This window comes from Chelonia mydas, chromosome 8 (assembly GCF_015237465.2).
Source record: "Chelonia mydas isolate rCheMyd1 chromosome 8, rCheMyd1.pri.v2, whole genome shotgun sequence".
NCBI lineage: Eukaryota > Metazoa > Chordata > Testudines > Cheloniidae > Chelonia > Chelonia mydas.
In genome coordinates, this window is record NC_057854.1 from 59,927,114 (window position 1) to 59,951,220 (window position 24,107).

The window sequence follows — 24,107 nt, forward strand, 5'->3', positions numbered from 1 at the left end:
TTCATTGCTGTCTCTACCCTGGACGACCTCCTACCTGACCCTTTATCTTCATTGCTTACCTTAGGGGTGCAGTTCTCAGGTCCTCTCCCCCAACTGGAGCAACTGCAGCAGAACCAAGCTCTAGTTGTCCCTTGAGCTCCTTGGGCCAAAAAGAGGAGCACCTCTCTTTGAGCCTCTAGCCCCAGCCAAGAACTGACCTGCTAAGGCCCTACAATTATTTTTATCTGAGCCTGCTGGGCTCCAATTGGCTGCTTCTGTGCAGCCTCTCTAGGCAAGCCTGGAAGACCCACCTTTGTCACTCCTTTCCTACAGCAGGGTGTAGAACTGTTGGACCTCCTGTATGGAGCCATGAATGCCAGGTATACCCCATCACATACCTCCCCCCACAGAAAGGATTTGGGGTGGTGGTCCTGCCTGAAGACAATGTTCTCTCCTATGCAGTCTTTGCCCTGCTTTCTCGGGGTATTCTCTCCCAGGCCCTTCTCTATGGAGAGCTTTTATTAGTCCGTGCCCTGGTTGGTAGAGTCTTCTGTCTCAGGCTTCTGTATGGAGAGTTTTTGTAGTCCTTGTCTTGATTAGTCAAGTGCCCTGCCATGGTCAGGGTCTTCTCTCAGCAACTCTGCCTGAAGAGCTTCTGCAATTCAGGCTTATTTTCCTCCAGAGCCTTCCATCTAGCTTCTTTCATAGCATCAAGTTCCCTACTATACTTCTTTGGCAAGGAGAGAGGGTTTCTTACATTCTCTGCTCTCAAGGCTGAGCCCTTTTCAGAAGCCTTGGTCTTATCTCCTCCGAAAGACATCCAACAGCTCATGTTTTCTTAGGACTGCCAGTAGAGCCTGCCTCATGTCACCAGGTTCCCCTTGTGGGCTCTTTGCTGTCACCTCCTGGCCCCCCTGGGGCATGTCTGTGTACACCGACACCTCAACAAGATTTGTGTCAGTGATCGTAGTTGTTTCATTCCACACTCCTCCATACTCCACTGGATAGGTTTGCCAACCAGTTGTATATGCTGTTTCCAAGTCCAGCTCTGAGGCACTGAACACAGCGGCGTTTGTGCCATCAGACTCCTTTTTCTTACCTTACCTATTCTTCGGGCTCCTGCATCTCTTCCTGCAGCAAGTCCATCTTCAAAAGGGCAAAACCTTTTTTATGTGGCCCATCTCTTCAAACCAAAGACAATTATCCTTGTCCACCTCCCTGCCACTAGTGGAGTTTGTGGTTCTTCCCACAGCTCACCCCAGCAACTCAGTCTTTCCCCACCCCAGTTCACTCAAGAGCAAGCAGTGTCCACAACCATTAACAACTCTTCAGTCAGTTTCAGTCCCACTGGATCATTCTTGTCTACCCAGTGCTTGAAGTCATTGCTGCTTCTTTCCTGCAGAATCCATAACAGGTGCTGCTGCTCCTCTAGCCTGTCTAGCTGTTGTGGCAGTTCAAATCACACCTTCCACTACTCTCTGTGAGCCTCACTGAACTGCTGATACACTTAACACATTTCCCATCGGCCTTAAAACATGGTTTGGGGCCACGAAGAGTTATCAGTCTATTTAGCAGCCATCAGAGCCTCTGGCATCTGAGGGAAGGCATCCTTTGGGACCTTGACCTCTCCCAGCATCTCAGTAATCTGTACCTGCCAACAATCAGTCTTGTCTCTGTTACTCCAGGGGCAAACTGAACTTGCATTCTCTTCAAGCGCACAGTAGATGTATCTACGGAGCAGGCCATCTGCCTCCTTTCCCTTTGGCACTAGAGACACCCAGGCTTATTTGGATGATGTCATGGCTTCCGGGCTCGCTGTCAAGCTTCAGATGGGATATCAGACCTCATGCACTAGAGACAGGAGTAAGCATCACTCACGTGAGTCTCGTAACCCCAGCTGTGATACCAAGTTGTGATAGAGGGGAAAGCTCACCTCTTGAGTGCCTCCTAGCAGCTGGGTATGCTACCACAGTCCTTTCCCACTCCTGGCATCCCCTGTAGGTTGTCAACTTTGCTTGGTGGATCTTCAGTGGCTCAGCCCTCTGGCTGGGTCATACAATCAAAACGAACTCCTTCCAGGGTAACAGAAGTCCAACCAAAACTGTCTATCTGGCCTCACCAAGATCTTCAGTCTCAGTCCTGGGCCCTTTAATTCAGCCCTTCGCTTGGGCCTCCAAACAAGCCTTACCCCGTTCTTGGGGTTTGCACCACTTTGCCAGTGGTCCGTGGAGGAACCCTGGCTCCCCCACACCTGGTTTCAACTCAGGAACACTGTAAATAGCTGCCATGTACTGCTCACTTAGATTTGTTGCTGCTACTTCCCCAGGCCTCCCTCTATCTGGCCCCTTTATCTTTGCCCCTTACTTAGGGTTAAGTTTTCAGGTCCTCTCTCCCTGAGCTTGAGCAAATGCAGCCAGAACCCAGCTCTACTTGTCCTTTGAGCTCCTTTGGCCAGAGAGAGGGGAGCACCCTTCTTTGCCCCTCTGGTCCCAGCCAACAACTAATCTGCTAAGGCAATACAACTCCCTTTTTTCTGAGCCTCCTGGTCTGATTGGCTGCTTCTGTGCAGCCTCTTTAGGCAGGCCTGGAGGACCCACCTTTGCTGCTCCTTTCCTGGGGCAGGCTGCAGGCGGACACAGGGCCTTCTGTAAGAAGCCACAAAGGCCAGCTCTAGCCAGTCATACACACCTATATGCATTTAAAAAAAACAAAACAAAACAAAACAACCCCCTACTACTGAACTAACTTCTCTTGGTTAGAAAATTTACATTTGATCTGGTTACTCTTCCTTGCTTTTCTAAGTCACTAATGATATACATTGATCTGCCTGCCAAAGCAAAAAATACAAGAATTCTGTATTAGTGCATTATATCTTTAATGATATAAGATGGATTTCATTAGCATAAACAATATTTTCAATCATTTGTTTCAAACCTTATGTATTTCAGATATAAATAATTAAAGGAATACTTTCAGATCAAGTTTGTACAGGGAACAGGTAAATATGGCTCTAGAATGTAAGCATTTCCTATAACAAAAAGCATTTGAGAAATATAGTGATAGCAGTTCTACTTTGATGGACTGAAATAAAATTTTCCCCCATAATCTTTTGTTGAAAGTGGTTTCAAAATATCATTGACTCATGAAGATTTAAAGGAAAAAAAAAACCTTCAAAATAATCCTTTATGACACTGAAAGGAAGTTTTAAAAGCATCATTTTCATTTACTCTTCAGCTCCTTCTCCCAACAGGATTTTACTTTTCCTTGTTTGGCAAGATTTTGTCTGACTAAACATACCTCGTACACAGTTGTTCACCTTTGTGCACCCTTCAGTTATCTTCTGTTTTTCTGCACTAAAAAACCCTGTTTCATGGGGCACTTAAGGAAGTCACTGAAATTACTGTACCTGTTTAGCAAAAAATATTGTGTCTAGTCTGGAATCCTGAACAACAGAGCCTGCTGGCTCTTCTCCCGGCTGCCACTTGAAGAGGAAGATCAGCCCATGAACGGGTCTATAAAATAAAAGGTCAAAGCAGAAAAAGTGTGTTGATAAAGAACTGTGCAAACTATTTTTAATCTCAGTATATCCATCTGATAAGGCAACTCAGTTAACTCTTCCTTTCTAAACATTGTCAGTTCGGCTCAGACTCCTAGATGTGACCTCTAACTTTGAATGATTAAAAATTTTCAGAGATGCCACCCACAATTCCAGGTGGAGTTAGTGCTCAAATAGCACTGTTGAAAAGTCAAATTTTGGCTCATTGATCACTTGGTAAACTGGGCTTTAAGTGCCAGTTTGCTTCTGTTCTAATACACATTCAGAGGTTAAAGTGAGGTTAAAGAAATCCAGTACATATTAACCTTAGACCCTGTTCCTCCCCACACCACCACCACCCCCCACACAGGAAATATACTGGATGATAAAAAAAACCCTGCATGATACATCTAGCGATTTCATCAATAACAATATTCATAACACTTTCTTTGGAAACAAATATCAGATTCATTATCCAAGCATTGATAAGCACTGAAACTATAAATTTGGTAATCCTGCTAAGCGCAAAAGGAAAAATCCATAAAGCTAAGATCCCCCGTGAAGATTTCATACAAGTTCTCAATCTGTAAAATGAGGGTAATTCTCTCTCTCTCCCCATCATTTGTTTTTCTTGTCGTCTTTTTAGTTTTATGTCTTTCACAAGATGGACTGTCTCTTACTAGGTTTGTAAATTATCCAGCACAATGGGACACTGATCTCAGGTATTACCATAACATTGATAAATAACATTTGTAGAGGGAAAAAGTCCTTCTAAAAATGTTTTATGAAATATTTTTAAAATGCATCAGCACAGATTTTTCCCCCATCATAGTAATCTGAATTTAGGGTCAGCTCTAAAACAAAGGCCACAACGACAACTATAGAGTCAACAGTATGCCCCTGTTGCCAAGAAGGCTAACAGCATATTGGGATGCATTAGTAGGACCACTGCCAGCAGATGGAGGAAAGTGATTATTCCCCTCTATTTGGCACTGGTGAGGCCACATCTGGAGTATTGCGTCCAGTTGTTGGCCCTACCGAAAGGATGTGGACAAATTGGAGAGTCCAGAGGAGGGCAACGAAAATGGGGCACATGACTTATGAGGAGAGGCTGAGGGAACTGAGCTTATTTAGTCTGCAGAAGAGAAGAGTAAGGGGGGATTTGACAGCAGCCTTCAACTACCTGAAGGGGGGTTCCAAAGGGAATGGAGCTAGGCTGTTCTTAGTGGTGGCAGATGACAGAACAAGGAGCAATGATCTCAAGATACAGTGGGGGAGGTCTAGGTTGGATATTAGGAAAATCTCTTTCACTAGGAGGGTGGTGAAGCACTGGAATGGGTTACATAGGTGGTGAAATCTCCATTGTTGGAGGTTTTTAAGGCCCGGCTTGACAAAGCCCTGGCTGGGATGGTTTAGTTGGGGTTGGTCCTACTTTGAGCAGGGGATTGGACTAGATGACCTCCTGAGGTCTCTTCCAACCCTAATATTCTATGATCCAATAGCTTACTTTAATTTTTCAAAGTTCTCTGGCTCCAGACTCCATATTTCTTCAACTTGTGCTCCCCTGCAACCTGAAAGAGCAAAGCTATAGTTTTAACTATCCTAAATTGGAGAGGAAAAAGCCATATATATGTACACACAACGAAACTTACTTATAACTAAGCCCAGACTTAAGAAAAAAAAGCCTATGACTGATATAGATGAGAGATTAGAGAAAAGGTTTAGTCCAGTTTGCATAATTTTATAGAGTGAGCACTGTCAAATGAACAGAGTGTCGCTGTGTCATTAGATTCCACTGTTTGTGTTGATTTTTCAGTCTTTATTTAAGAAATAACGGGACTGTAAAACCACAAAAGTCAGCAGGAGATAGTTTTGGGTCAAGTATAATACAAAGTTTGCAGCATTCTTTTAAAAACATTAATTTCTTTCATGTATAGATATATAAATTCAATTAGTGTTTGTATTACTTAAACTATATATTAGTAGTGATACTAATAACCCTTCCACCATAGCAGCACCTTCCATCAGAGGAGGTAACCGTCCTTTGCAAACATTACTATAGCATCATATATCCAAAGCAGAATAATTAGCCTCATTTTTTAAAGGAGCAAACTTGTGTCCAAAAAAATTTAGTAACTTGTTCATCACAAAGGAAGTGTATGACTAAGCCAAGAAGATAACCCCAGGAACTTCCAGACCTATGCCTTTAGCCACAAAATCTTCCATTTCTAAATTAAGCAGAAGCATGAAAGCAAGTCATTGTGGGGGGAGGGGAATCACTGTTTACTGAATAAGAAACAGTCAATTAAATATTTTAATGGAGAACCACAAGTATCTCATAAGGCCACTAATTTTCACTTTGTGACAGAGAGACAGCAATAAGATACTGTAGGTAAAAGCATGTAAAACACTACATAAACATATTAATTTGAATTAATATTCATTCAGATTTAACTACTACAAAAATAGTTTTTTTAAAAAAAATCAGGTCAGTACTTGTGAAAGGAGCAAACTAGGCAATCCTGGAGACTAAAGTTCTCAATTTGCCCATAAACCGAGTATCAACACAAGCTTCCTGCACAGCTTGTCAATTTGCCTCAGCTTTGACGTGGTAGGACCATCTCTAGGAATAAGGATGGTTTAGTCTGCATAGTTCATTTTCAGTCTTTCACTTCACTGATAGTACTGCCAATTGCCAAAAAGGCCAATTAAGAGCTGGACTTTTAACCAGGAGACAGAGAACCAATCTTTTTGCATAACATAGTACAACATTCAAACAATCAACAGTCCTCAGATGTGTCTCAAAGTCTTTTGTTTCAATACTCAGGCTTCAAATGAGGATTTGGGTTTCATACTCATAAAAAAAAAAAATCCTCCAAGAACTAAAAATGTTTATTGATGGATGTCTGTAGCATCTGAGGATCTAAACCTATTTCAGTGGGAGACTGGAAGAGTGAATAATGAACAGGTTCCATAGAAGACAAATTGTTAAATTATCCCTCGGGGAGGAGGTTGCATATACACAGTTTGATAATGCTCTTGCTCCACATATCAGACACACGGCCAGTACAATTCACGAAACACAGGCAACTGAATGGCTTTCAAATTTGATCATTTAAATTGATCAAATTTGACACTGACACAAATGTAAAAACAAAACATGCTTTATCCCATTACAAGTCTTTTGCATCATCCAGTTGTCAAATTATATTAATTCCTTCCTCATTATCTACAGAAGAAATTAAATTAGCCATCACAAGAGTTTACAGAATCAGACTATGTAAAATAGAGTTTGAGAAGTTTTCCAGAGATGTACAAGCTGGAAAACCAGATTTACTAGCCAGATGAAGATACAAAGGATGGGGTAGGACAGGCTTTACTGGTGAGGTCCAAGGGCAAACCCTTGCTGAGAAATTCAGCTCTTCCTGCAATCAACACATGCTGGGAAGTATGCTGAAATTTCTTCCAAGGTGTCTGAGTATCTTGGTATGAGGAAACGTCATAACAGCTTCTGGCTAGTTCATGTGATAAACCTTAGCTCCACGTCCCTCTAGAATTCTTCCTCTTTCCAGAAGATACAGCACTCTTGAGGGGCACCTCCTTACAGCTGCCTAAAGGCTAGGATCGTATCTCCACTATTTTACCCCTTGTAGGCTTTCTGGACTGCAGGAAAGTCTCTGCTATTCTACCACTCTCCCCCCTTACCTCCCCCCAAAAAATTATGAATAATTACAGTGCCTGACCCTTAGCTTTCACAAACAGCAGCAGCATGAAATTAATATGATCTGACAAATTCAGGGCTGCCAAAATGATTCTCAGCAGTAACAGTTTTACTGCCCAGAAATGTATTAACCTCATTTGGGTTGTGCTGCTTCACAAAGCTGCAAGCAAAAGAAGACACACTGGATCTGTGTCTGAAGACTCCAGCATAGGAACACTACAACGGTTTATAATTCACATTTCATCATCTTCACAGCCATGAAGGATGGAAACTTTTTATTTAAAAAAAAGAAAAAAGTTCATGGCTTGCAAAAATGGATGGCTTAAGTGCCCAAACTTGTGTCACTACTAAGGTATTTTTGCAAGCCCCGGTGTAAAAAGTCAGACTTATTCATGGGTCAGGTAAGTGAGGAAGAAAAGGCAGAGCAGGTAAGAAACATGCTTGGAACTATACGTCAAGATAGTCTAGTAAAGGACTTTAATCTACTATGTGGACCTGGATACACAATTTAGCTTCTTTGGACCAAATTCTACATTGATTAACAATCCATACAATCCCAGTAGTGCCAATTGTATTGTATGTGGTGTAAATCAAGGCAGCACTTGGTCCTCTATAACTCAGTGTCCAAAGTTGTAAAATTAAGATATTATTTACCTACCTCACACAAGTTTTCTGAGTACTAGTTACCATTTATGAAATACTTGGAAGACGCAAGTGTGCTATGTAAGTACTACATCTTAAATGCAACATACTGAGCTAAAAGAAACCTCTCACATCAGAAGGCACATGCTCATGCAAACCTGTATACAGGTTTGTTCATTCAGGATTTTTCTTTTTGAGTTACTCTCAAAATGCTAATGTGTACACCCTGGCCAGGGCTCACTGCAGCTATTGAGCTGTGTGAGCGCCTCAAAGGTCTTCCTCAAAGAAACAGCATTAGTTCAGTGCTTGAGGGCCGCAGCTGCCCCATAACAACCACGCAGTACCATTTTCAAGCACAAATGGGTCCCCACTGGGTTTCGGGGGAGCTGAACCGTGCTGCAGGCTGGGATGTGTCGAAGCAGGCTGAAGCGTAGAAGGAGCGGAGCGGGCCGTGGCTTCCCCTGCGGAGAGCTAGCCCTGCAAAGGCTGAGCAGGTGCTGGGCACTGTACCCTCCCAGCGGAGGGGGACGGCTGGGGGATTTGGGCATCTCTCCTTCCGATCCCACCAGAGCAAAAGCGCCGCCTCAGCCCATCTGCACCTGCTAGAGGTAGGGGTGTCGCACCCCAGCAACGCCGCTGAAGAGGCTCGGGGCGAAGTTCAGGCAGGTCCCGAACGACGCGCCACCCCCGTCCCGCAAGAGGCGGAGGGGCAGCTGCAGGCCTCAAGAGTGCCCGCCCGCCCGCCACCTGCCCAGACACCGGTCCCAGCCCCCTGCCCGGGCCCCGCTCGACCCCTCACCAAAGCCCTTGATGAGCTCAGTGAAGACGCCCGGGTCGCTCTCCATCAGACACCACTCCCCGGCGCTGCCTCCTCCCGACATGGTGGCGGGTCCCAGGCTCTCACGGAGCAGCCGCTGCCACCAGCCGCCGGCTGAGGCTCTCTGCACGCCCCCACGCACGCCGCCGCTTCCTTCCCGGCAGGCTCCGCGGCCCACGCTGTCATCTCTATGGTGAAGTGAGGGCGAGCTCGGCCCGGACGGAAAGCGAGCAGCTGGACTACATCCGGGATACTACTTCCAGTCACGGAAGCGGCCTCAGCCTACCCGCTGAGGGGAATCCGGGTCCTCCGCCGCTGTGCCTGATGGGAGCGGGCCATCCGGGTCTTTGGAGAGGGAACTAATGGGAGGCGCGACGGAGAACTATATCCGGGTCCCAATGTTCCGCCTTTCCCTGCCCTGCCCGCCGCTGTTCAGGATGCTGAAACGGGGAACTACATCCGCAGTCGCTAGTCCCTGGGGGACGGGGGGAGGATAGGCGGAGCGGTTCCATCCGGGGCCTCGGAGCTTGGTCACTGTAGGAAGGGAAGGAAGAGCGGCTCCATCCGGGTCTTAGCGATGCTGTCCTGACAGGAATCCGACCAGGGAGGGGCTGACTTCGAGGGAAGCCTGCTGCGCGAGGAGAACCGGAGCCGGCCGCGGGCAGATTGCGGAAGCCTTGGCGGAGCCGCCACCTCCTGCTGCGCCCGGTCCCCGGCTCACGGGCGCAGGTAGGGCCTGGCTCCGCTTGAGCAACAACAGCCGCCGTCTCCGCCGAGCGTCCCGTGCAACGCCACTGGTCCGAGCTGCAGGCAGGGCCTCCCTTGGGCGGCGGCCTAGCCACACACCTTTCACGCCCTCTTAAGGATCGCCCCTCCCGACGGCCTTGCCCCTGCCGGAGGCACCGAGAGCCGTCCGTCTTCTTAAGGCTGGGTGTGGAGCCCTTCTGCGAGCGGAGGCCTCTCCTGCTTTCGCCACCCCCTCGGTGAGGAGAGGCCCGGGAGCGGCTGGGGGAAGCAGGGGAAGGCGCTGGGGTGGAGCGTTACGCTCGCTGCTGCTATTCCCAATGGGGGGAGGACGTGCGAACGACCAGTGTTAGTGGGTTGGCAGAGCAGCTCTCTGCGGGAAGGGGCGCCTAGTAAACCCCCCAGGACAGGTGCTCGAGATCTCTTGTATAAGGGAAGGGTAGAAAAAACTACAGAGGGGTGAGGCGCACACACAGCGCGCAGGGCACTAGTGTTCGTTCTCCAGGTGTTTTGGGATACTGGTATTTGTTTCCTACAGTCTTTTTTGTTAAGATATCTCAAAAAGTCATACATGGGGTTGAAAGCAAGATGTGGTCGTACAGCCCTTTGAAGAATGGTTTCTTGGTAAAAATAAAATCATATTTGAAGAATAAAATTTTAGGTTGCTCTAAAAAGTGAATGTGCAGATCTTATAGAAAAGGATGCTTGCCAGACAATTTTTTTCCCCTTGTCCCTAGCTTGGATACTCTTTTCACAGACTTTCTTTCCATATATTGTGGACCACATGTCATCTTTATAACTCCCTATAAATCAGACTAAAGAGTGACAGAGGGAGGGAGAGGCAGTGTAGACTACTGTGAAGAGCAATGGACTGGGACTCAGGAAATTCGAGATTCAGATTCCAAGCTCTGCTGCTGGGTGACCTTGGGCAGTCACTTCATCTCCCACTGCCTTCATTTCCCCATCTTTAAAATAGAAATGGGAGTCTGCAAGTGAAAAATGCTATATCTAAACTAGAAATTAATATTATCAAACCCCATTTCCTTGTCAAAGGTTCTGTGCCAGTCTTCCTTTAAGAGAGAGGTCATATTATTTTTCATAGGAACATAGGAGTTCTTTATTTAATCAAACCAGTGGTCTAGGTAGGCCATTGTTCTCCATGTGACAGCAGTTGTTAGCAGATGCGCAAGAACTGTGAAGCAGGCAACTATGAAACAAACTGTTAATGGGAAGTTTCTTATTAATCCACTCAGAAGAAAGCTTATGTCCTGAAGCATTAATGGTCTATATTGCTCTAAAGCTGTGGGTTTTTTGAGTACTTTTTTAAAAAAAATCCCATCTAATTTGACAGTGAATATTCTCAGTATTTATATAAATATCTAATCCTTTTTTGAATTTTGAATCCTTCTAAGCTGTTGGCCTCTATATTAGTATTAACATTTTTAAAAGACTGCAAATGAATACAGTTCTTTACAGAACAGAAAAAGATATAGCCTCAAAGGACTTACAAATATAAATATACAAATTATAGTAGATTTCCAGTACAGTGTTTTTTATAATTTAGCCAACATAAAACCAAAGTTTAATTTCAAATTAACTTGTAAGTGCTGTATTTCATTTGCAATTCAAATACCTGTTAAATGTAGCAATTTGTTAAAATTAGGTTGGAACCTGTAGTTTTATTACAGCTTTTCTTTAAATGTGTTTTTTATGTAAACCTTTAAAATTTGGATTAATTATGTGAGACTTTGCTTTTTAAACCACTTTTGTGTACTTGTATAGCACAAATGAATAACAAATTCAGTGTAGTTGCAACTGATACAGCTGTAGTTATTCTGAGACAGTTATTCGCTGTGGTCTTGTGGGAAATGGTGATTCAGAATGTTATGCTTATAAGAAGCATACGGAATTTTTTTTTAAAGGGAATAAGGCAATATGCCTTTAAGCGTTAACATCAGTATATGCTTTTATTTACACACACACACACAGTTTTGCAGCTGGATTGTATAGTTACCAGTTTTTAGTGTTGCTTTGTCAGTTCCAGTGGCCAGCTGAAATTGCACAGGAGGGAGGGGAGCCAGGCCTTTGAACGCGTTGGAAGCTTTGATGTTGTTGCAGAATGAACCCAAAGTCCCATGGCAATACACTTTTTTTTTTTTTTTTTTTTAAATAAGTAGTAGTTTTTTTTACAAGTCTTTGGACCTTGCTGTGTTACACTGGAGCTGTTAATTACGAGGTAGTTAAGGTTGCTTTTAATTAGCATTATTTGGGTTGTTACTGGGACTATTTGCAGCTGATTTTTTTTTTTTTGGCTTTATTTTTTATTTTGTTTTTGGGGTGTATGCCTTTGCTTTGAGGTCATCAATTTGCCATCTAGGTGATTCTGATAATCAAGCTGGTGCCTCTCTACTCCTTCACTCCCTTCTTGACTGTTTGGCCCAGCTGTCTTTTTTTAATTAATTATCACACTTTTTTTTACTTACATACCAAACAGTAAATAAGGCAATAATTACAGCCATAAAACTTTTAAGAACAATTATTAATTAGGAAAGAATAAACTTAGAACAATTTCTTCTTACTAATTTAAGGAGTACATTTTATTTTTTTTATTTTTACTAATTTGAAGCTAGCAAAATGGAGTATAGAGCAAAATAGAGTACAATTTACTTAACAGTTTTTCCCTATTAGGATTTTGGCCTACAAGAATGTTGCACTCTGTATTCCTGAGGGAATTCTGCGCCTAAAAATTATGCACACAATATTTTAAAATTCTGCAAATTGTATTTGTCAGTAAATAAATGTGGCTCCAGCATGGCAGTGGGGAGCACAGGGCACTGGCTGCATTGAGATGGGAGATCACCCTGAAGCCCCCACCTCCCCCAGTATAGAGACTCGGCAGTGAGGCTGCGGCTGACCCTGACACAGTGCAAGGACTGGCCCTCCCCCAGAAACACCCCCGAGGCCCTGCCTCTCTGTGCTAGGTGCACCAGGTGTGCATGGGCAGGCTCAGCCCAGCAGTATCCAAATGTGGGGTGAAAGGTTCCTGTGTGGGGCAATCTGGGTGCGGGCAGCTCAGTGGAAGATCTGAATGCACACAGGCTCATTTGGGGGGGGTTCCAGGGGCAGGAGCAATGGGAATCTGCAGGGGATGCAGTTGAAGGTGGTTGGGGCTGCTAGGGGAGGGGTGGCACTGGGTGTGGGGAGATAGGGCTCAGCATGGGGGTCTGGGTGTGGGAGGCTTGGGGTGGATCTGGGTGCTGGGGGAGTGGCACTTGATGGGGTGGGGGTCCAGGTGCAGCTGGTTGGGGCTCAGTGGGGTGGGGGTCTGGGTGTGGGGGGTTTGTCGGAGGGGTTCAGGTGTAGTGGGGTGTGGCTTGTCAGGGTGAGGGTTCGATGGACCTCCTTAACAGGGGAGCCCCAGCTACCGCTGAGGGGATGCCGCATGCCAGGCTCCCACTTCTCCCTGCAATTCCGCTATCCCCTTTTCTTCTCCATCTCCCTCTGCTCACTCCCACATTCCCCTCCCCCTGCCCTATTCCACCCCCCCCCCCCCTTCCTTCCCCATTGCCTCTTCCACCCAGCCCCCCTGCAGGCACTCGTTGCACAGAATAGAAAACAGGAAGGCTCCCAGCACACAGAAGGGGAGCACAACTGTCACTAGGACCCAGGAGGCGGCGTTGAGCTGCAGAGTCAGTGGAGCAGAGACACAGCCTCCTTCAGCTGGGCAGCTCTGCACTTGCAGAATGAGGGGGGGCAGAGGCATGTAACCCCCGTGCAGCCCCATGCCCCATCTCTGTTTGGAAGGGGGGGCAATCCTCTAATGGTTGCCCTCTTCCCCCTTCTCGCCCCAGCACAGCTTCGTTTGCTTCCCTGCCGTTTTCCATAGGGAAACACAGGAGATCTGCGGGAGGGGTGGGTATTTTTGGCCGGTACACAGTCCCACAGAATTCCCCCAGGAGTAATTCTGAGTCAATGCTGAACTCCTCTATGGCATTAGGGAGCACAGTTCTCTGTTGGAAGGGGACTGTATTTTTAATGAGGCTTACAGCTGATAATTTGGTTCTTCAAAAATCACATGGTAGTTTTTGTAGAAATATTAACTTGTATGGGTGATGTGCAGGACATACATTCCACTTTTTTAATTGCAGAATGTAAAAATAACCAAACATACAGCTCTAAGGATTTGACTACACAGGATATTACTGCAGGGCAAGACAGGGTGTGACTACAATGCAATAGCTTGCTGCACAGCCATGGCCCACCTATAGGCGTTAAAGTAGTATAGTGCACTAAAAATTCTTTAGTGTGCTTTTACGTAAGATGATGATAGGTGTCTGTGCAATGATCAGGAATAGAACGTATATTAGAGTTTTAAGTTTTGTAATGCTTGTATTCTGTAATTGAAATTATATACTAATAAACAAAAATTTAAGAGAATAAATGTTTCTTTCCTAAATTTCAGTAGGATTGGATATTGTTCTTCACTTTGTGTCCTAAGCTGCGATGTAGTGTCTCCATGCACTGTTTAATAGCTACTGGGTTCCATCCCAGATAGAGCCATAGGAGGATGAAATTGTATATAGTTTGAAAATGAGATTTATAAATTCCTTTAGGAACTGTCTGTATAAAAGGTACTATATATTCCTGTAAGTCTTCACAGTGGATAAAATTATGCTCTGTAAATAAGGAAGGTTCATGTACATGTTTTAAAAAAATACAAAAGACTAAAAATAACAATATGTACCAATAACATTGCAAAAATCATTAAAATTTAATGTGATCAGTGTAAATCATGATTTTAAAATATATTTAAATTTAGTTTTTAAAAATTTGAATCAATATTTTAATTGAAATTAAGTTTTAACTTCATGTTTTCAGTTTGCATCATCAGCATCTATTCCTAATCTTTCTGCTGTTGGCAGGAATCGTACATTCTTGAGCCTACAAGTCCTGCTAATAATCACTTGGTAGCCAAGATGAGTACCTGTGAGTATTATCTGGCTCACTAAGTGTGGTTTTTCTTGTTACAAAGTAGCTATCCCAACGTAGTAGGACTTGCATTGATGTTGGTGTCAGAGTAACTAAGGTGGTAGAATTCTTGACTTGAGCCAGAATGTCATTGCTTTGAGTCTTGCACCAAGACTTGGATTCAAATGCAGTCCTAGTAGTAAAGAGAGAAGTAAAGTCCTTTAAAATGAAATATTAAATGGACACTTGCCAGTATCTTTGGCTGTCCAACAGGAAATTCGTGATTATGATACTTAACTTTTATTTTTTAAATTAAAAATAATGGATAATCTGTTTGTATTGATATTTGGATGGCCAGAGCTATGTGCAAGTGGCTGCTGAGCATATATTATTAAATTTGACCAAAGAGTCACTGCACTACTAGCATCTAATTGTTTTGGAATAGATAAATTGAGTGGGAAAGGTGCTATTTATATTTCTGGGGGAATTCTGTGCCAAAAATTTAAAAATTCTCCACACAGTATTTTAAAATTCTGCATATTTCATTTGTCAAATAACACAATATAACAATGCCTGTTTCAATTATTTTGACAATTTATTTCAAAATACCTGTCAGCAAGTATGTCTGTAACAATGCAGACAACAAAAAAGATTCAGGAAATGTTTTTTGACAAATAGATTCCTATTAGTCATTTAATACAGAACTTTGAGTAATCATTATTTAAACTACAGTACAAAAACATATTTCCTGCAACCTTCAGAAGCAGTGCAAAGGCTTGGAGAAGTCAGGGTAATGGAGGAGCTGCGGGAGAGAGAAGTAATTGCTGGGAAGGAGCTTGGTTATGAATTTGAAGGGTTGTTGGGTATGGTTGGGAAAAGTATGGAACAGTTTTTTTGGGGGCAGGGAGGGATTCTTAGGGAGCATCCCTCATGCAGACCCTGGCTGACCCCTAGCTTCTCCCATTCAGTCAGGCACATCTGCCCCTCTCCCTATGTGTCCTTGCACCCCCCTGTCTACATTTGTCCCTTCTTCCCCACTCAGGCACCCTCCTCGCCCCATCCACATGTGTCCCTGCGCTCCCTCTCAGCCACCCCACTTCCCCTGTCCCTATGTGGCCCTGCACCCTGACTTCCATTCAGCCCCTGGCTCAATGTTGTCACCCCACTAGCTCTTGTGCCCCCACCCCAGTCTGTCCCCCACTAGCCCTTCTGAACCCCAGTCTGCTACTCCCCCAGCAGCCGCATATGCCCTGCTCCATCTGTCCCTTATGTCCTGTGTCTCTTCACCTGGCCCTGCAGCAGGGCACTGTGAGATGGTAAACATTGCCCCTCCCTCTCCACAGCTGCTCTGGCACAGAGGCGGCTGCCCTCTCTTCTGGTGCCACAGCAGCCCCTGGTGGGCAAAAAGGTGACCAAATAAATTTGTTAGTCTCTAAGGTGCCACAAGGATTGCTGATACAGACTAACACTGCTACCCCTCTGAAACCTGCCCAAGAGGAAAATCTGCAAAAGCCACCTGAAGGGAAGGGAAGGCGGGGAGCGGGTGGAGTCCAGACTGAGACAGTGGTTCAGTCTGAAAAGGAATATAACTGGAACTCTGAACCACAGAAACTTTGCAAACTGCCTGCAACAATATCTAGGGTGAGAAATACTATTTGTAACCAATTTTTTTAGTGAAACTAGCTTAGTTTGTGTGTTTGATTTCATTTGCTGAGTAATCTGCTTTGTTCTGTTTTACCACTTAAAATCTGCCTTTTATAGTTAATAAAATTTGTTTTGTTTATTATTAAACCCAGTTTCCGTAATTTCTAATTGTGGGGGCAAGAAGTGTGCACACCTCTTTCCACGCTCGGGGGAGGGGGCAAATTTGATTATATATCTTTAGATCTGCATTCCAAGGGAGGTAGACATCTGAGTGCTGGAGCAAGTCCCTTAAACTAAATCTTCCCAGAGCTGATCTGCAGCTGGGTGTGGCCCTGCCTTTGTGTGCATTAGAGGAGGCTTTAATAACCGGGCTCAGCAAGACAGGTTAAAGGGGGTCTATGCTGCAGAACAGGTAGATTCAGTGGTGTCTCCGCCCATCAGGTGGCTTCCCAAGGGGTCCAACCCATCACAATACAGAATTACAGAAAAGTGCAGGTACTTACAACACAGGGTAAAATCACCCCATAGATTTCACACACAGGATTCTGATTACTGAGAGTCACAATCTCTTGAACATCCCACTTGTATTATTACTGAGATGTTCAGGTTAGTGTTCTATACCAAAATCTTTCTACATTTGGAAGAAAATCTTTGTAGTTAGTTAATTGACTCTATTAATCTCTTGTGTAACACTTGACTTCAAAGATTAATGTAGCCCAGTATTTTGAAAGTATGATGTAACTATAGCTGCCGTATGGCAAAGCATACTACTTCATACATGTTGGAATATCATGTGTTTCAGATATCAAAACGCTTTTTGTTGCAAAACAATTAGATGCACCCAATTTAGCTAACACTTGTTATTTTCAGGGTATCTGGCGTGTCTCAGAAGTCAGTGTGTGTTTTAAAATTAGAGTTTGGCTGCAAGCAGTTTTTGAATGGAGAGCTGTTGACCTTTAAAAGAAAGTTGCACATATTTGCTTTGAAAACTCACAGTGAGAAATACTTCTTGGAAATTTTATATGAAAATAAAAGATGAATAAAATTATCATTCCTAATCCAGTTGCTGGCACCTCACTGCTTCAGAAAAAACTCTAGCAGAGTAGGGATACAATGAGACTGCTACTCTTTAACTCTTTCCCTTGAAATTCCTGGATAGTGTGTGTATATCTCATCAGATGTAGGGGGTAGAATACTGGCTCTCTTCAGTCTGTGAGATGTCTATCCAAAGTAGGAATAGAATTAATAAATGTTGATTATGTTTTTAACTAAAATGCTTTTGAACACTAATAGAGTTTAACACCTGTAAAAATGTGTGAGCTAGTCATAATTAGTTACCACAGGATGTGACAGTGCCTCATCTTTTTTTACTCCCAAAAGAATAGGTCTGTGATCTTCTGTACTTAAAATTGATGCAGCAAAGTACTTTGCAGAGAAGCTAATATATTTGTTCTTTTCTGTTGCTCCTTTTACTCTCTAGTAATAGAGAAGATACTCTGACACTCAAAGGATTGTTCTTTCTGATACTTAGTAGCCCAAGACATAACATGCAAGGTCTATATCTTCAAATTTCCTCTTAGGTCTTCTAATTTCCACCTTATGTTTCATTTGTTATGATATATGATTCTTTTGGCTATACTACAACTGGATTTTTACTTCTCAAAAAATAACTTTTTACCTTAAGTTTAACCATATACATTTTATGGCGTTGCATCTTATTTTGGTTAGGAATAAGAATATGGTATGCCTACAGATGATATTATGTTAGTTCTCTGTGTAGCAGTGTGTAAACAAGACCTGAAAGGTTTGGGATGTATTTTGTTTCTCTTTCTCTCTTTGCTTGTGAGCTTTCTCAGTTTGCATTTGAAAGGACAAGAGTGTTTGAATCTTTATTAAAGATGGAATTTGTCTTCATTATTTGTCAGGTGTTTCATTTAAATAGATGATAACCAAAACAAACAAACAAAATACACAGTTTTTTTGTTTTGTTTTTAAGTCTAGGACTCTCTAGCATTCTGAGTTGCTCAGGTTTCCTACCTTTATCAAATGCAGTGTCTTCATTCAGCCTTCCAGCAAATAATGGGGGGGACAAGATATGATAAATTTTAATAAAAAAAAATCTTTTATAACCGAAAGAGCACAAACACCATCCTTCCCTTGGCAGGTCACCTTTAACTAGCCTGTATGCTGATTCTGAGGAATTTAAATTTTCATCTTTGGGATTGTTTCTTTCTAATTAGCTTGAATTTAAAAAATCCCCCTTCATAAAGTTTAGTATCATTTTGCTAGTTTTAGGTACAATCTGTCCCACAGAAATTCATGACCTAGCTGCCCTGGAAGACTTTCCTGCCTGGAGAACTAGTAAAATGCTGACATCACTCAGAAAAGGGTTTTTAGTCAGACTGCTTATGGCTTTTTTTTTTTTTTTTTTAAATCAACACTTACTTAACTTCAGTGACTAACATTTTGGATAAAGAATGTATTTGAATATTGAGTACTTCTGCCCCTTCAGTTAAGCTGTTAGAGCTCACAATAAAAATGCTTTGAGACCACCAGCAAACTCGGGGGAAATTAAAACCAAACTTGATATCCCTGTTTAAAGCAAACCCTTTTCACAACTTGTTTATATGTTACATCAAAGCCAAAGAGGGCATAAACCCAATTTTTAAATATGTTCCTTGAAGATGCCCTTTAGTAACTTAAGCGCTTACTGGACTATGTTATTGCTGTTCTGAACTATGATTTAATGTAAATCTAGAAGGGGCAAGGGGAGAAGGCATTACAGATATGATGTACTCATTTGGCTACAGATGTAAGAGGAGGAAATGTTACGAGCCAAAAAATCCAATATAGTTCAACATTTATTTGTAGTAAAATTGTACTCTTTCTTTTTTTAACAGGCTTCCTGAAACTCTTAAGCAATGGATGAAGACGCAAATCAAATGCAGCCCTTGAATGACAAGCAGGTGCTGAACTCGGAAGGTGGATATGTATGGCAGGTCACAGATATGAATCGACTCCACCGTTTCTTATGTTTTGGTTCAGAAGGTGGCACTTACTACATCAAGGAGCAGAAACTGGGCTTTGAAAATGCTGAAGTTTTAATAAGACTGATTGAAGATGGCAAAGGTTGTGATGTGGTACAGGAAATAAAGACGTTCAGCCAAGAAGGCAGGGCAGCAAAACAGGAGCCCATGCTTTTTGCTCTTGCAATTTGTTCACAGTGCTCTGATGCAAAAACAAAACAAGCAGCATTTAAGGCTGTTTCTGAAGTCTGCCGCATACCAACTCATCTGTTTACTTTCATCCAGTTTAAAAAGGATCTGAAGGTGGGCATGAAGTGTGGCATGTGGGGCCGTGCCCTGAGAAAAGCTGTTGCAGACTGGTACAATGGAAAGAATGGCCTGGCTGTTGCTTTAGCAGTTACAAAATATAAACAAAGAAATGGTTGGTCTCATAAAGATCTGCTGAGGTTGTCCCACCTAAAACCTGCCAGTGAAGGTAACAGTAATGTTTTATTGGCCTTGAGACTGGACTAGTTAAGAAAATATGGTATATCAGATACTATATTAAACCTTTCATTTCTAGCATACGTCTGTCCTGGAAGTTTAAAGGTCTTGATGGAGTAGTGGTCTCTCAGCATCCATGTATCCTGCAGGTTAAACTTTAGAAATAATACAGAAGCTGATAGCTTGAAAATATGGTCTGTTTATCTTGACTCTTTAAGAATAAATGTGGTCTTTCGTTATTTTTTGTGACTCCTGTCAAGAGATGGCTGAATAATTCTTTCAAATCATTTAGTTGATTTTTTTTTTTTTCCCCCAGCAGTTGGCAAATATATTTATTTTTTTCATTATTCAACCAGATCTGTTGTTTCCTCATTATTTTTGACCTTTGGTCACAGTTTTATGTTTCTCCTCAAATATAATCTATTTTTATATCTTAAAAAATGCAGATTACTTCAAAATGTTTTAATGCTTTGCAGTATGTTGGGGTAACTGAAATATTTATACATTTACACATTGACAGTCATCTTTTCATTAAATGTTCTGACTAGTTTTATCCCCTTATTTTTCACAACACTGTTCTTGCTGTGGCACAGGGTAGGGGAAAAAAACATTGTAAAGAAAACTACCTGTATTAAGTTTCAGCCTTCCAAAGGGGAGATGATACAGTGAATAAAATAAATCTTGGAAAGTATTCTGAATTGTGCAGCTTAATGTATATGACTGTAGTGTTCTAACTTAGACCCACTCTATTGGTAGCTGGCTAGCAGTTCTGGGAATGAAACCATAGTTAAAAGCATCCTTCTAATCAACTCTCCTGCCAGACTTACTGAACTCTCTGATACCAGGGTCATAATCCTGAATGGGAAATATTTTTGTCTTTTCATAGGACTTGCTGTAGTTACTAAGTATATCACCAAGGGGTGGAAGGAAGTCCAGGAGGCATATAAAGACAAGGAATTTTCTTCTGAGACTGAAAAATTGTTAAAATATCTGGAGGCTGTGGAGAAAGTGAAACACACGAAAGATGAATTGGAAGTTATTCATTTGATAGAAGAGTATAGGTTAGTTAGGGAGCATCTCCAGACAAACCATTTGAAATCTAAAGAGGTGGGTATGTGTATGTAAATATTAACATCTTGCATCAAATAACTAGTGTCATTTTAAAATTTGTCTTGTATATCTTGATGAGTTTGGATTGCTGAAAATGTATTTTTATCCAAATGGAACTCTTAAAGCGAGTTTTAAAACATTAATAAGTAGTTAATCAACATGATGAAGTTCTCTGTATAATTCTGACATTTTAAAATACATTGTTTGCATATTTTGCTTGATGTTTTGTGTATACACCAGACAGAGAGTCTCTCATCAAATTAAAATATTATCTTTTTCCCCCCTTTCCATATATTACTGTAACAGGTGTGGAAGGCATTGCTGCAGGAGATGCCCATTATAGCAATGTTGAGGAATCTAGGAAAGATGACTGCAAATTCAGTACTTGAACCAGCAAGCCCAGAAGTAGCAATGGTGTGTGAAAGACTGAGAAATGAGAAATTGTTAAAAAAGGTAAGAACTGTTTTCACTACTCAGTGCTTTTACTTCTGATATGATTCTCTTCCTAAATTGCATTTCTTAAAAACTTCAGAAGTGTATGTATCAATGAAAAATGTTTAGGTGTGCTTTGACATAGTTAAATCCAATTACATACAATAATTGCTAATCAAAGATAACCTTTTTATGTGAAAGTTCTTTCTTACTATTCTGCAGTTGACTCCGCTTTGCTTATGAACCCGGATTCAGGAAAGCACTTGAGCATGTAGTTAACTTTAAGTATTTGACTAAGTGTTTTCCTGAGTTGGAGCCATGGAGAATTTCATTTGCTGGTCTCATGCATTAATGTTATAACTTAAGCATTCTCATGCACTGCTTTATTAATCAATTGAACATGATTTTCTGAAGCTACTCCAATAGTGGGGTAAAAGTGCAGCAGTTGCTGTTTCAGAGTTTGGTTGGCTGCTGCTATATAACTAGAAATACTTTATAATTTATGAATTTCTGAAATTTTAATATTATTGTTAATGGAAAAGTATAGGTATAGCAGAAGCCTGGGAATGGAGTGGAAGAGCAGCCTGGTGTACTTTCAGTTTTCAGGGCCCTGAGAAAGGAGAAGGAGCAGAAATGAGATTGTGAGGGTATCGCCTCACTAAGAATCCCTGAGGAAACTAGGAAAGCATGTGGAGGAGACGTGCATAGAGCCAAGACAGGAAGGGAAGACAAAGCATAAGTGGGAAAGAGACACTCTTCCCTCCACACCCTGTTACTGTCTGAGCCTTTTGAGGCACTTGGTGAGAAAATGAAGGAAGAAAGTGGGTTGGTCCTTGCCACAATGATGGATGAGTCACTTGGACTTCAGCAGGAGGCAGAGAAGGCATATGGCTCCTTCCCTGGGCATTCCATGGACTGGGGATGATGCAGAGAAGACTGCAATCAGGGAATCTTCATTTTCCAGGATCCTCTCCAAGAGGCCCACAGAAGAGCAGAAGCCTGTCAGAAGAAAGGGTCTCCTCTTTCCCAGATCCCTCCAAAAAGCTTACAGCATCAGAACTGGCAAGGAAAGGAGTGACCAAAAGAGGGGAGGAGCTATTATGAAAGAGGGGAGAAGGTGTGTACATGTTTAGATTTGTTGGACCTGCACAGTTCCTTGCTGCCACAAGCAAGCTACGTAAACACCAGTTAGGGAGAACAAAATGAGGGAAAAATAAATTAGTAAAGCAAAATAAAAAACAGTGGCTAAACTACGTAACAGACAATAGACTGGTGGTCCCCAAACTGTGGGGTGCAACCCCTATGGGGGAACATTCAGGGGGGCACATCGGGGCCCAGGCCAGCCCCCACAGGGGGCAGGGAGGGAGCACCACACAGCCCTGCTTTGGCCCCAGCTCTGCTCCAACCCTGCTTCCAGCCACCCTCAGCCTTGGCCCTCAACCACGGCTCCACACCCAGCCGCAGCCCCAGCTGCTAGCCTCCGCCGCAGCTCTGCTCCCAGCCCCACCCCCCAGCTGCGGTCCCAGCCTCGGCTCCCTTACCCCTGTCCGCATAGCCTGAATGCTGCTTCAGGAGGCATGGGTATGGACACGAACAAGGAGGAGAATGACCCTGAAAAGTTCGGGAACCACTCCAATAGGCTAACACAATACTTTTCCAAAAAAGTAAGTTTCAAATAACTGAATTTGGCAGCGTACTTTCATATTTAATACATAAAAATGACAACTTTCCAATTTTGAAAAAGGATTTCTTTTTTCCACTTAGCTCTGAGATGAAACCCTATTTAAGTGCTATAGTAGGTCAACTTAAAAGAAATCTCTTTCAGTTATTAAGACGGAGAATTCTTAACAGGATTGTATTCTGTCCCTCAAATCTTCCAAGTTAGAAGATTCCCAGGCAAAGGTCTCCCCCCCCCCCCCCCCACCCTTTTGTTATTACTTTGAATTGTTGATGTTTTCATCTTATACTAGATTGGTCTAAAAGTATCTGTGTTGATTTTTTTTTTTTTTTTTTTTTTTTTTTGGATCTGTCGTACAGTTGACCATGAGATTTTTGTTGGCTTGTTTGCGAACAAGTTTGGATGGGTGGAGCTGCTGCTGTTTGATTCTGTTCTTTTAAAAAAAATTCTAAAGATGTTTATGGGCAACTTCAGCTCTGACCCAAGCACTCATGTAGGGTGCTGCAGGGATTGATATTGTCACTTAGATGAATGTGTATATGATTGCTGGGAGGGTTAATGAAGAGACATAGGCTGCAATGCAGTCAGTAGGTTTATGACACCCCACTCTACATCTCCATTGCATCTGATCCAGCTGGAGAAGTGGAACAACTTACCTAATGCCTTGATTAACTTAGGGCATGGGTGAGAGCTAGCTGGCTGCAAATCAAACCAGAGAAAATTGAGTTTATGTTGGTGGGCACCCTCATACCCGTGCCCCTCAGAGGGAGTACCACTGCAATTTGTAAAACAGGTGACAATATGATGCTATTGTTAGATCCTGGGATGCGCCTGGGTGCTTTAGTGGAGATTTTCCATCTGTGCCTGATCAAAAGAGTGCAATTTTGTGTATGTTTTGTGAGAGAGAGAGAGAGGACCTTGGTGTCACAATTATCCATGCTTTTGTTAACTCTCAAGATTAGACTGCTTTAATGCACTGTGCACAGGGTACACATTAGGACTATTTGGAAGCTGAAGGTAGTGTGAATGCTGCAGTCTGCTTATTAAGTGGAGTTGCATGTTGGGAGCGCTTCAGACCAGTGCTGTGTGATCTGCACTGATTCCAGTAAGCTTCTGGGTGGAATTCAAAGTGTTGATTATAACTATAAAGCCTTAAATGTATGGGTACCTGATTAGCTGAGTGATTCATGCCATGGTATACTGCCACAGTTGAGATTAGCAGAGGCAGTGGATCTGGAGTTCTCTCCTAGAGAGAGCTACTGGGAAAAAAAATTCTGTGGTTAAGTCCTTGAATTTTTTTTTAAGTTGCTTCACCCTACCTCCCTGAT

General features: G+C 42.7%; 2 protein-coding genes across 8 annotated transcripts in view; one reads left to right on the plus strand and one right to left on the minus strand.

Annotated features, from left to right (window-relative positions):
• The window catches only part of UCHL5 (ubiquitin C-terminal hydrolase L5), a 31,160-nt gene extending 22,346 nt beyond the window's left edge, over positions 1-8,814 (minus strand). For 3 of the 5 annotated variants that reach the window (XM_043521577.1, XM_007062984.4, XM_037907366.2), the window contains exons 1-3: positions 8,677-8,807; positions 5,022-5,085; positions 3,386-3,491 (exon numbers count right to left, since the gene is read on the minus strand). In XM_043521577.1, coding sequence (XP_043377512.1) covers positions 3,386-3,491; positions 5,022-5,085; positions 8,677-8,758 — 252 coding nt within the window. In that variant the 5' untranslated portion in view covers positions 8,759-8,807. Of the gene's footprint in view, positions 1-3,385; positions 3,492-5,021; positions 5,086-8,676 lie in introns of all 5 variants that reach the window. The other 2 variants (XM_043521578.1, XM_037907367.2) reach the window with 1 other exon arrangement.
• A 471-nt stretch (positions 8,815-9,285) lies between these two features.
• RO60 (Ro60, Y RNA binding protein) overlaps positions 9,286-24,107 on the plus strand; it is a 34,700-nt gene continuing 19,878 nt past the window's right edge. For 2 of the 3 annotated variants that reach the window (XM_007062985.4, XM_043521576.1), the window contains exons 1-4: positions 9,536-9,677; positions 18,951-19,551; positions 20,446-20,666; positions 20,976-21,122. In XM_007062985.4, coding sequence (XP_007063047.2) covers positions 18,972-19,551; positions 20,446-20,666; positions 20,976-21,122 — 948 coding nt within the window. In that variant the 5' untranslated portion in view covers positions 9,536-9,677; positions 18,951-18,971. Of the gene's footprint in view, positions 9,424-9,535; positions 9,678-18,950; positions 19,552-20,445; positions 20,667-20,975; positions 21,123-24,107 lie in introns of those variants that run through there. The other variant, XM_027825424.3, reaches the window with a different exon arrangement.